The sequence below is a fragment of the Silene latifolia genome, unplaced genomic scaffold (genome assembly GCF_048544455.1).
Source record: "Silene latifolia isolate original U9 population unplaced genomic scaffold, ASM4854445v1 scaffold_144, whole genome shotgun sequence".
Lineage (NCBI taxonomy): Eukaryota > Viridiplantae > Streptophyta > Magnoliopsida > Caryophyllales > Caryophyllaceae > Silene > Silene latifolia.
The window spans coordinates 297,140-309,628 of NW_027413136.1; the positions used below are offsets into that span (position 1 = coordinate 297,140).

At 32.5% G+C, this 12,489-nt stretch overlaps 1 protein-coding gene across 1 annotated transcript; it reads right to left on the minus strand.

Annotated features, from left to right (window-relative positions):
* Positions 1 to 233: 233 nt before the first annotated feature.
* Positions 234 to 5,375, minus strand: LOC141637801 (agamous-like MADS-box protein MADS4). Its single transcript, XM_074447225.1, has 8 exons — positions 4,906 to 5,375; positions 2,643 to 2,724; positions 1,653 to 1,720; positions 1,427 to 1,526; positions 1,193 to 1,234; positions 1,051 to 1,092; positions 565 to 698; positions 234 to 458 (listed from the first exon to the last, which is right to left on the minus strand). Exons 1-8 carry the CDS (start codon positions 5,088 to 5,090, stop codon positions 377 to 379), a joined length of 735 nt encoding a protein of 244 aa, XP_074303326.1. The 5' UTR covers positions 5,091 to 5,375; the 3' UTR covers positions 234 to 376.
* Positions 5,376 to 12,489: the final 7,114 nt, after the last annotated feature.

Sequence of the window (12,489 nt, forward strand, 5' to 3'; positions counted from 1 at the left end):
AGAATAATATCAAAAAGGTAAGACTCCGTAAATACTGTTGGATTGAATCACACAATTTATGAAAAGCATTCGGCTATAAAGTGTGCTTATATATAAATGTATATACTCCATGTGAATAAATTTAATGATTGTTTTTCATTGTTGTATTTTTAATGCATCTTATTTATCATGTCGGAAATACAAAACACCACATTAACTAATATACATATGAATATATGATATAACCAAAAGGGTAAACGAAATAATTTTTTTCTCACTGAATTAAAGTTGGCAAATCCAAAATACAAGATTGGTTGTTGTGCATAATTTGGCAGATTTTATGAGGCCTTACAAATTTGGCAAAGGCAAAAACACGAGCATATATATGCATGTGTTATTAGTTTTGGGGCAACCAACCGGTCATGAAATTGTTGATGCTTGGTCCGGCTGCTGTAACGTTCATCTGCTCCGGTTGATAACTACACATTCAACAAGTTCATATATAAATAAGTTTCATGTTAAACGTTTTTACGACTGAAATAGCGTTGATATAAGTATGATTTAAGTGCGTGCGTGCGTGCGTACCCGATTTGAAGTGTTGGTTCACATTCTAAAGGGTGAAAGAAAACATGATCAGCCTGAGCTTGGGGGTTCTGCCTTCCATAATCTAACTCGTGTCCATAACATTGAGCTGAACTTACCTGATCCGCTTCAATTAACTGTTAAAAGTTAAAACCCATGATCAATAACAAAGTGTTGAAGATTCGTTAAAAATAATGCCATGTGATAATAATGGCAAGGTGCCACTAGGTAGTACCCAATTTAAGTATATATCACCCTCTCATATGCTCCTATGAAAACCCATAATTTTAGAGATCTCGTACATATTGCATTTGAGAGGGTGGTACAGAGATTAGGTACAGGTGGCGCTTACAATACCAAAAACACCATATTGCTACAAACACATCCAAATGTCAAAAGAATAAATGACTTTCAAGTGAGTGAAAAGATATTCATGAAGTTAATTAATAGAAACTATTAAGATGAAGATAAAAGCATAATAAGACATACCCTTTGTTTAAGAGTAATGTTTGCTTCATTGAGAACATGTTCCTGAGATAATTAATTATTAAAATGAGTTTCATTATCAGGAGGTTGGACATAGATATCACAAGTACATAAGATTCTACTAACAACACTTGTAATTAATTACCTTCCTTTGGAGATCAGCTAGTTGATCAAGCATGTATTGAGTCTGCAAAGTAAGATTTCAGAATCATAATAGTATTAGACTATTAGGGGTAGGGCTTTGTTGTTAAGTTTATTTCTATAATTTGGCTAATCTTATATAGGACGGTCTCACACAAAAACCAATTTAAATACTTGGATGAGTTTCACATTTAAGACTGCGTCATGTAATTAAAGAGAGAGAGTAAAACATACATACCCTAGTTGATCTGATATGCTTCAAAGACATATCAAGCTGCCTCTCAAGTGATTCAAGTTCCTTGCTGCTTAGTGGCCCAAGATCCTCTCCCATTAAATTTCTGTATGTAATCAATCAGCAATAATCACATACATTGCAAAACAAGATTATACACATGATTACATACCTATTGTAATCAGTAATCACATACACTGCTCAATGTACAATATCCTATGTAAAGACTTACCTGTGTGTCCTTTGAAGGGCTTCGTAGCGTGCTTTCAGCCTTATATACTCTTGATGGCTACTTATTTCCTTCATTCAAACATATCCAAGAGCGTATCAGTAATAGATTATCTTAAGTTTTCAAATTCGAAATGAAATGAGTTTTATTTTTAAAACTCAATTCAGACTCTCATATTTTCCATTTTTCGCTTCAAGCTCTTAAAATCTTCATAACATGCATTTTTAAAATCTCATTTCATTATCGATATGTAAATCATCCCAAAACTCAGCTAAATCTCACCCCAAGTCTTAGCCTAAAACTCTTGACTGAGTTAGCATTAGGCCCATTGACTCTATAGCGTCCTTTATAAATTCAGAAGCTAATAATGGCTGGAGCCTGGAGGAGTATGCATTACATCCTCCGCCCCATACATTTGTTTACCTTTTTTATTCTTTGTGAGGGTTATTTTAATCAAAAGTGAACAAATGATTAGGACAGAGGGAGTATACTTATATGTCCGGATCTCAATATCATAGTACTACGGAGTATGCAATAAGCTAGAGGTTTATTAGGATTAAATTATGAAGTCATATACAGCAACGGTTGCCTCTAAAGAAATTCCAGCACCATCACAAAGATGCTCCTAAAACTATAATCTCCTTACAATTCATAAGTAAGGCCAATTTGATTGAGTAAGAATACGTCTGCAATCATAAGGTAAGACTGCCTGGCAAAGATGGTCGATCTTGTTTTTTTCAGCACTGAGTTGTTTTGTTTGATAAACTTTACCAGTTAAGCGAACTATATCTACAGAAGTACAGATATATAGTTGAAATAAGGCAACAGCATATAGACAGGTGGTATTCAGATGGATATACAGTAGATTGTTAGGTTTTACATACTTGATTTAATGAAATTTGAATTGGGAAATATGAAACAAAATGTTGATGCAAGAAATAATACAAAGGTTTGTAGATAGACAAGCAGGGGAGAATGAATGTTATTATGTACCAGGGCTTCTCTTGAAGAAACAGCAGTGTTGTCCGGAGGTCCATAGTTGGTCTTCTGATACCTCTCAAGTGTCTTCAGCATGCTGGAATTTCAGAAAACAATTATCACAATCAATGCTGCTTCATGTAAACTTAAAACATATACATTTTGCAATGCAAGATTTATTTTGTTTATTGTTGATCACTTGATCTCAGCAGTCTCAACTCAACTCCATTAAAAGAAGGATGATTTGTGTATGCAACTTATCATCCACATACTCCAAATCGCATCCTAATCACTTGACCAAGACCTCATTGATACAATCATGCATTTTGTTCGGTATAAAGAGAGTCACAGTGACATTTTGATGATGCAAACGAGTTTCTGGCCTTACTCAGTTCATGATCAATAGTCAGTCAATACTACCACTTAATAAACTTTTTTGAGGATAAAAAAATGGTGTCAAGTAGTTGTCACTTGTCACCCAGCTAAAATTACTAACAAAACCTAAAAAAAAAAAAAAAAAAAATAGCATTTAGGTATCATTACATTATTAATGTATCAACTACTCACTAGAAGGAAATCTTTAGCTGGGACTCCATGGTCCATGGAATAACTAAGAAGTCTTAATCAATAGCCAAAATAAGTAATATGAAATAATCTTATTGATTCAACGGATTCTTTACGTTTTGTTAAAATACTCCCCTTAAAAGAATAAAAAATGTAAAGAACAACATGTTGAATCAAAGAAAGTACTCCATAGCCAAATATATTGCGCTACCAACTCTAGAACATAATTAAACTTAATTACTCCGTATACTATTTACCACAAAATAAATAGACACACCGGGTTTTGAAGTGGTTCACCTATATACTTATGAGATTGTACTAGGAAAAGACAATGGAGAAGAAATGATATGATAGGGTGTAAATTCCAATACATTTCTGACCATTGTCACCTCAATTGAATTGATTAAGGTTTGAAACATCATAGTACCCAATAAATAAATTTTAAAAAAAAGGAACCAAAATATTAAGCAAAGATCTGAGTTGGGTTAAGGAATAGGTCTACTGGTTTCTTACAGGAACAATTATGAGTAGAAATTTTGCAAGAATTTGTCAGAAAAGTTGTAAATAGTTCAGATCTGGCCAATGCCAATGAAAGAGAAGAAGCATATATGATTCATTTAATAAGGTAGCTGAAGAAATCTCAATAAGTGAACAAAACCCTAATAAGATCTTTAAACAACAAACATCAAACATTTTAATCTGTGACCACTAATTAAATAACTGTGTTTAGAATTTTGCATAAGAAAAATAAAATAAAAGTACTTCCTCTGTTTCGATCCATTGTTTACCTTTGATTAAATATCTCTTAAAAAATATTAAAAAGGTAAACAAATAATTGAGATGGAATGATTATTTGGAAAAATCAAGCAGGAGTGAAGACCTAATTAAATTCTTAGCTGATATATGAGGATCGGATGGAAACCCAAAATCAAGACCGAATGATAGGAAACCCTAAATACAGATAGCAAGATTACAAGTAAAAAAACCGCTTATAAGTAATTACTCACCGTTTAAGGTGATTTCCATACGTTTGTTCAAGATAACTTGAAACAATAATGAAAGCTCATAAGTTTAGGTTTAGATGATCTTACCATTGATTGAACTCAAAATTAGGGTAAAAGAGAGGAATTAAAAAAGTAAAATTGAGGATGAAGAGGGAATAATTAATTAATTAATTAATTAATTGTAGGAAAGTGAGCAAACATATATGCATACATAGACGACCCAGTTTAGTAGAGGCAATAAAATGGAAGCAAAATGAAAGATATAAGGTTGTCTACAATTAGCAAAACCAAACAAGATCTAATCTGAAACTAAATTAAACAAAACCAATACTTTAATTTTGAATATTAATATTATTATTACTATTACTATACGAATATAAGTAACAACACAAAAGCCTGCTATTTACACTGAGACATTCACCAATATGGCAACTTCTGCCTTTACTTTGCCTTCCTATTTCCCAAGATCCCTCTTTCATTTTATTTTTCAAAATTTATTATTATTATTTGTCAAAAATCGATACGATCCATGTTAACCGACCCCAAAAAGAATAAAAAAAAGAGAGAGAAGACAATAACATTGAATTGGTGGACTCATGTTTTTCCACGATCCATGTTAGCCGACCCCAAAAAGAGAAAACAAAGAAAGAAAAACAAGTAATAATCATCTGTTAAGATGATTCATGTAAAAAAATAATATAAAAAAATACCTAGGGCTACTGCAAAACTCATAGAGTTTGCCACGATTGGAGAAGATGATAAGAGCAACTTCAGCATCACAAAGGACAGAAAGTTCATAAGCTTTCTTCAAAAGACCATTTCTTCTCTTTGCGAAGGTTACTTGCCTGTTTATCTTGTTTTCTATCCTCTTCAACTCTACTCTTCCTCTTCCCATTTTTTCTTTCTTTTCTGTTTCTTCTTCTTCTTCTTCTTCTTCTAATTTGATCACCTTTTCAACAAGAAAATGCGCTTTTCTTATACTCCACACAAGAATTATTATCGTTTTCTTTTTTTCTTTATTTTTTTTTTTTTAGTTTTGATTCTTCTTGACTATACCCTTACTAACATAAATTGAAAGAAAGTAACTAGAGTTATGTTAGATGGAAGTATATGTAACTATCAAAGTGTAAAAACAATCATTTCATTTGTGTTAGGGTTATATTATTGTGAGCTTTGAGTCATTGAATGGAGTCTTGTTTTATGATTTATGTGATAAACTTGTTAGGCCAGTTTTTTTTGGACTTAATTTCAACTCATTTTAGTTCACTTTATAAATTAACTCTTACTTTAGTTCAGTTTAGTTCGGCTCCATTAAGTTCAGTTCAATTCAATTCAACTCTATTAAATTCAGTTCAGTTCAGATAGTTTCAATAAAAAAAAACAGGGTCTTACACCCTCTATCGTAATCATTTGTTTGTCTTTGATTAAAATTCCCTCATAAAAAATGAAAATGACAAATAAAGTATTGGGACTAAAGGAGTATAAAGACCCGCAAGGGTAGACTTTAGTAGTTAGCCGAAGACGTTATTCGGGTGGGTACCCTTTGAAGAGGTTCATTGATAGGCTTAAAATCCGACTAATGCTTAAAAGGATTGAAAGTACTACTCATATCAACAAAGTGCACTTTCTTTTCTGATTATCCATGCGAAAGAACCCCACAATTAAGCGTGCTTGGCTTAGAGTAGTTTTAGAATGGGTGACCTCATGGGAAGGATCCCGAGATGCGCATGAATGAGGACAAAATGTGCTGGAAAGGACCCGTGTTGATATGTGGGCCATGTACACAATTTCGTGAGCTACCGTGAGTGGCGGCTCCCGACCCTAAGTTTGGGTCAGGGTGTTACAAGAGAAGGTTCCCGGGATGCGCATAAGTGAGGACAACATGCACTGGAAAGGACCCGTGTTGATCTGTGGGCCATATACATAGCCTGGTAATCTTGTGGAGTATTTATAGCCTGAGTCCATGCCTTCAAGACTTCGAGACTATCTTCCTCGGGTGGCTTACCTGATATACGTGGTTTGTAAGCTATCACGTATACCCGAGGGTTTACCCACTGCACGCCAAAAATAGCGGTTGCAAATTCCCTCGTCACAAAAAAAAACCAAAGTCTTAGTAAGGTCTTCCTTGAGTTTTTAAAATTTTAAGATTCAGTCGCCTTAAGACTCTACTTGTGTCCCGACCTTTTCTCACATATTCTCCAACCCAATCATTTATTTAAGTTTAATTAAAATATTACTCACAAAAAATATATACTGGTAAAAGATAAACATTTAATTGAAATAAATGGAGTACAGTATAACATGTCAACCCAACAAATGGCTCTCAAGTGTAATTTATTTTTTTAAAAGATGAAAAAATGGGTAAAGTGAATAAGTAAATCTGAGATGAATATGAGCGATAAGTCCTATATTCATACCTCACTCCCATAGATATTTGAATGAAAATACTTGACTAGAACGTACAAACCGTTTTCACAACATTCACAAAATATACGGAGTTGTTGGAATAGAAATCCATATGAGTGTTTCAAATTATTGTTGGAGAAAGAGAGATTGTAATACTTTATAATCAAAAGAGTTACTTTTTCTATTCCCAATAGATTTTAAGATTGAACCTTCCTTGTTTTTGACAAGTGGTCCGTCTTTCCTCTATTTAGGTGTGACTCGGCCTGTTTGCATGTTCTAACAGGAGTACCACTTATTTTAAACCAAATAAATAATACATAGTAGATTACTCCCTTTTCCCCGGTCATTTTTTTACCTATTCCATTGTAGAGCGTGGTAGTCAATTGTTTACCTTTTTATTTTAGAAATGCTTTTAGTGAACAATTTGATCATTCACACTCAATTTTGTCCACTTGTAATCAAATAATTGGTTTCTCCTCTTTCTTTAGTTTTTGTGTCAAAATCAAAGATAAACAAATGATCCAGAACAAAGGGCGTATTGAAAAGTTTTATAATACTCCCTCTTATTCGCAATAAATTTCTCATTTTCCTTTCCATCTTGTACACCTTTATCATACAAGCAAGCATTATAGTTGGAAAATCATTTTGGCCATCTTATTTAAATAAAATAGCATTTAATTTTTACTCCCTCTACATTTTAATGTTATTCCCATTTTATTAAAATATTACTCACATATAATAGAGAAATGTGAAGAACATTAAAATGTGGAGGGAGTACAATATTTTAAACCAGAATTTGTTAATTATTTTAGAGTTCAATATGATTGAAACCTATTACAAAATAATCTACATAGTTAAAAGCCAATTTTAAAGTTTTTTTTGGCTCTTATACTATTTTTTTGAGGAAATGTCTATTATTTAGGTCTTTTTTAATTGAAAAAGTTGACTTTGGATTTTAAAAGGTTGGTGAGTTTCTATATATGGGCCCCGCCATGTCTCTTATACTATTTTTTTTTTGAGGAAATGTCTCCTATACTATTTAATTACCTCCTCTCCTCAAGCCAATTCCTCTTATTTCTATTTCTTATTTCTATTTTAATTGCTTATGTTGCAATCAAAATGTCACAATTTACATAAATATTGCAATTTACAATTTTACATACATTCAACGGGTCTAACATGTCAAATACCTTTAATATAATTCTAACAAAATACGGTTTTATATTATCTGATATTCAAATTTCCAAATATGGACTATTTATATTGTCACGGTATTGAACGCTTAATCACGCTCAATTATATGTTCATGTATCTAATGATAACGCTTGCTATTACAACCCGTGCATTTTTTGCACGGGGATAAAACTAGTTTAACAAAAACAATAGTTCCTTTTGTACTAATAAATCAACGGGTTTTCTACCATATGTGTTGTGTCCACTCGAGAAGGAAAAAAGATTTTACAATCGGTTATAATTATTACATGGAAATTACTAGCTTTTTTTAATGAAATTACTGAGATAGGTTTTTAAAGTTACTAGACTATTTTATAAAGTTACCAAACTAGCTGTCAACTTTGTAAATGAAATGAGTTTATTTACAAAGTAACTTGGCTAACTTTAAAAATATAGACTTAATTTTTTTTAAAGGTTACAAATATTATAGACTTATTTTGTAAAGGAGTGTAGTCACTTTTAAAAGGAGCTTAACAAAAATAATTTGATTGCAATTAAAATCGATTATACATGATCTAATTGACTCGGCACGCAATATATAAAAATAAATAAAGGGACATGTTCGGAAAAAAATGTGACGAACTTATTGACCTTTCAATCACTTTGATAATTTATCTATTAGTATAAGTCTCTTTTAAAGACGCTAATATCCGTTTTAAGGTTAAAATAGTCATATATATACTCCCACTTATATGACAAGACAAATCTTTTGTTAGTTTATAGACATTTTTTTTTGAGATATCATCGTTTTGAACAATAACTTGTGTTTACTTATTTGGTTAGTTTAGATCTTCATAGTAGGTAATTTTGCTTAGAATGCAATAAAGGGTGAAAAAGAGTAGATCTTAATACGTGTCAGTGAATTTAGAAGAGAGAGTAAAATGGCGGTTAATTTGTTTTGGTGTACGGAAGTTGATGGATAGGGCGGCGGTGGTTCAAGTTGTGTACAAGTAAAAGAGGTAAAAGCAGGAAAACCTTGAAATAACCAATGGATTTCACACACGTGTCAGTTTATAAAAGGAAGGTAGTGTGAAAAATCTACCTGAAAATTGCGGGTTCGGGTACTCATGTGACCTAACCTTAAACAAGATGTTTTACACATTTTTTGAGTTTTCTTTTCTTATCTTTTTTTATTGACGAAAATACCCCTACTTGTGTAGAGTTGTTCATACTTTGAGGGCAAGGGCAACGATGTGACAATTTGATTGTGATGTTGGACTTTATCATTAACGCAAGTGGTGGAGTCCCACCTTATTAACCAATTACATCAACCATTGGATAATCAAATGCTTTTACATTTGCGTTTCACTTGTGCATCAATTACGTTGTACGTACCGTGTCTCACATGACCCGAAATGTTGCAAATAAGTGACGGGTGACCCGAAATCGACCTTATGATGACCCGTAATCAACACAACTCGATGATTAGTGACTGAATTTGAACCCGGCCTGACCTGATATTGACTTGACTAAATTGGTGACCCGACGACTATTGTGCTTAATATTGATCAAAATGAAAATTATTTAGTATTTAGTTTTGATACGTTTAATTTAATAATGATGTATTTAAATCAAATAATGGTTAAAAATTAAATTTAATGGGGCAAAAACTGAAATAATGCGATAAAGTAATGGACCTGATAATGACTCGATCCAAACTGACACATCATTTGACCTGTTAACGACCCGACTTAAAAGGATAGGTTGACCCGATATGACCCGATCCGATTGACCCAATTGCCACATGTACGTACCCATATATGTGTAATTCCGTATAATAATGTTTCTGTCTCAGTTAATTGTTCATCTTTAATTAACAAATGAAAAATGTAGACTAATATCGAAACAAACAAAATTTAGGAGATAGTTGATGTATTAGAGAAGTCCAATGGTTTAACCTAGAGATTTGTTTGCAATTTTACAAAATTGCATGCTATAATGACTAAGGCGCTGTTTGGTAAACAACATATTAGGTGAAATTAGTAGATTCTGGCATAAATAGTAGATTGACCAATCAATCTACTAATTTTATGTGTTTGGTAAATGACATATTCAGATAACATATTGGCCGGAATCTACTGTTTTTTAATATGCTGCTAATACCAGCATATTGAATAGCATATTCATTTATACATGAAAATAGTAGATTTGTCCTATAATCTGCTAATTACCAAACACGTTTTCTTAATTCTGCTAATTTTACTCGATAGTCAAACCTGCTGCTAAAATCTACCAACCGTTAACTGCTAACGTTATCTGCTATTGTAAATCTGCTTCTGCCGTTTGCCAAACAGGGCCTAAACCATTGGAGTACACCATGTAGATTTGCTTGGTTTAAGCAACTACTTAGTAGTGTAAATGTGGGTCTAATCAAGCTAGTGAAAAATTAAGCTAAACCATTAGAATACATTACTAAACTTTTATAGCTTAAAATGTGAGGTGTCAAAGGTAAGTTAGTAGAAACTAGTTTATCATTGGACTTACTCCCCTCTTACAAAATTGAGGAGATAGTTGATGTATAAGTAGTGAAATCCTTAAGCAAAAAGTAAAAAGTAAATATAGTCCGTACTCCGTACTAAGGAATCCTGAAAAATGGACATGAATAGGAAAATAAAAAGTCTAAAAATGAGACCAAATACGCATATATTCTCCGTTGTAGTTGTATTGTGATAGACTGATAGTTAGTGGTCTTGTTCGAAAATCAAATATGATTATTGACAGTTCAATCTTATGCAAGATCAAGGACAACTAAGTAAGAGAAAGGGACAACGACGAGCCTACTAAATATCAATTATCAAGTATATATGGAATTAAACTGACTATTAATCAAGTACATGAAATTATTTAAGTTTGCGGTAATTCGATTCAATCGTCCATGATATTTTTTATTGATTATTTGTAATGGTGATTGCCTCATTATCTGTATGTATTTTTGATATATAAGTGGTGCAAAATTATGGTTTTGGACTTAATTTACAATTTAATTAGGATAATATGAATTCAATTAATTTAGTTCAATTTAGTTTACTTATTTCATTTTTACTATTCACTACAACTCAGTTTAGTGTAATCATATCAATTTAGTTTAATTCTGAGAGTTACAGCAGAAAGAATGTGACCAAATTTTTTTACTATACCTTTGGTGAAATGAGAATCCTTGAAATACTTGGTAACGTTACTTTTGGATTATTATACTTAGGATCATATGAATTCAATTAAAATTTAGTTCATTTGTTTACTTATTTTTTTTATTTTCACTACAACTCGATTTAGTGTATTAATCATTTTTAGTTTACATTCTATTTTAAAAAAGAATGTGAACAATTTGATTATTCACACTTTTGATCCACTAATCATTTAATAATCGCTCACTCATTTGTTTCCTTTTTCATTTTCGGTTGTATTAATCAATGTTGTCCAAAAAAATAAACTCAAAAGATCAACACTCAATTAATGAGAATGAAGGGAGTATTATATGTGGAGCTACGGATTAAGCAATGCAATTTGTTTAGAAAAACAAGACAAATGTAAATCAATTAGAATAGGTCATAATCATAAAAAAATTGACAATTGAAGTTTAGAGATGGAAATGGGTCATGCGGGCCGTGCCTCATGTTGATGTTCGCCGTTCCTGGAGGTGAAAATGACGGCCTATGCATTGGATGGAATGTGGGTTTTGCGCCATATCGAGCTGATAAAATGGAAATGGCGGACTCGCCCAAGCAATTCCTCCAATTCAGCCTTATTTCTTTGTATTTTGGGCGGGCAAAGCGTGCTTTACCTAGGTGAGTCATGTCGTGCCTGGGCTAGATACGATCTTCTTTCTCAAACTTCAGCCTAGGTACGATGTCTCGTACTGTGGTGGGTCGTGTCAAATTCGTGTTGTGCCGAAATTTGGTCATGTACCATGCTTGGTCGTACCAGCCCACCAGCCCGCGTGCCCACTTCCTAGCCTTGTTTCTATTTATATATTCCTAGCTCTTGCAAGAGTTTGTATGTGAGTTGTTGTACAAATAAAACTGAGAAATAAATGTCCAAAAATGAAGAAGAGAAATTAAGGAGTTGGGGATGAATAAATAAATGGAAGAAAAATCTGTCAAAAGGCAAGAATTATAGAGTAGAGGTTCACAAAAGCATGAAATACATTAATGTAGTCTGCTTAGATAAAAATGGGAGTCCAAAATTCGAATAACCTTTAAAAAGATGTACACTAAAAACGAATCTAAGTGTTTCACCACAATTCACACAAGTAGGATGAATGTGGAAATAGTTGATGCCAAAGTTTTGCCACAAAGAAGCATGAAATCATGAATTTGGCAATTGGGATAATAATGATTTCTAAGTTTTGTAAGTTACTAGCATCATACACTACAATATTATTATTATTAGGGTTTTCTTTTTTGTCACTTGGAATATGTAAGCTTTTTCACACATTTTTTGCCTTATTTACTCCTTCCTTTACTTCCCCAAAATTTCATCAAAAAAAAAAATAAAATAAATAGAAAGGAGGAGCATGTGCTAGTGTACAGAAAGCACAGGCAATCAAGTATACTTTGTTTCTTTAGTTGGAGTCTTACTAAATTTCTTCTTTACTATTTCAACGATGAGCTTCAATTTCTATCTTATGTACTAAGTACACGATATTAAGCTGCTCA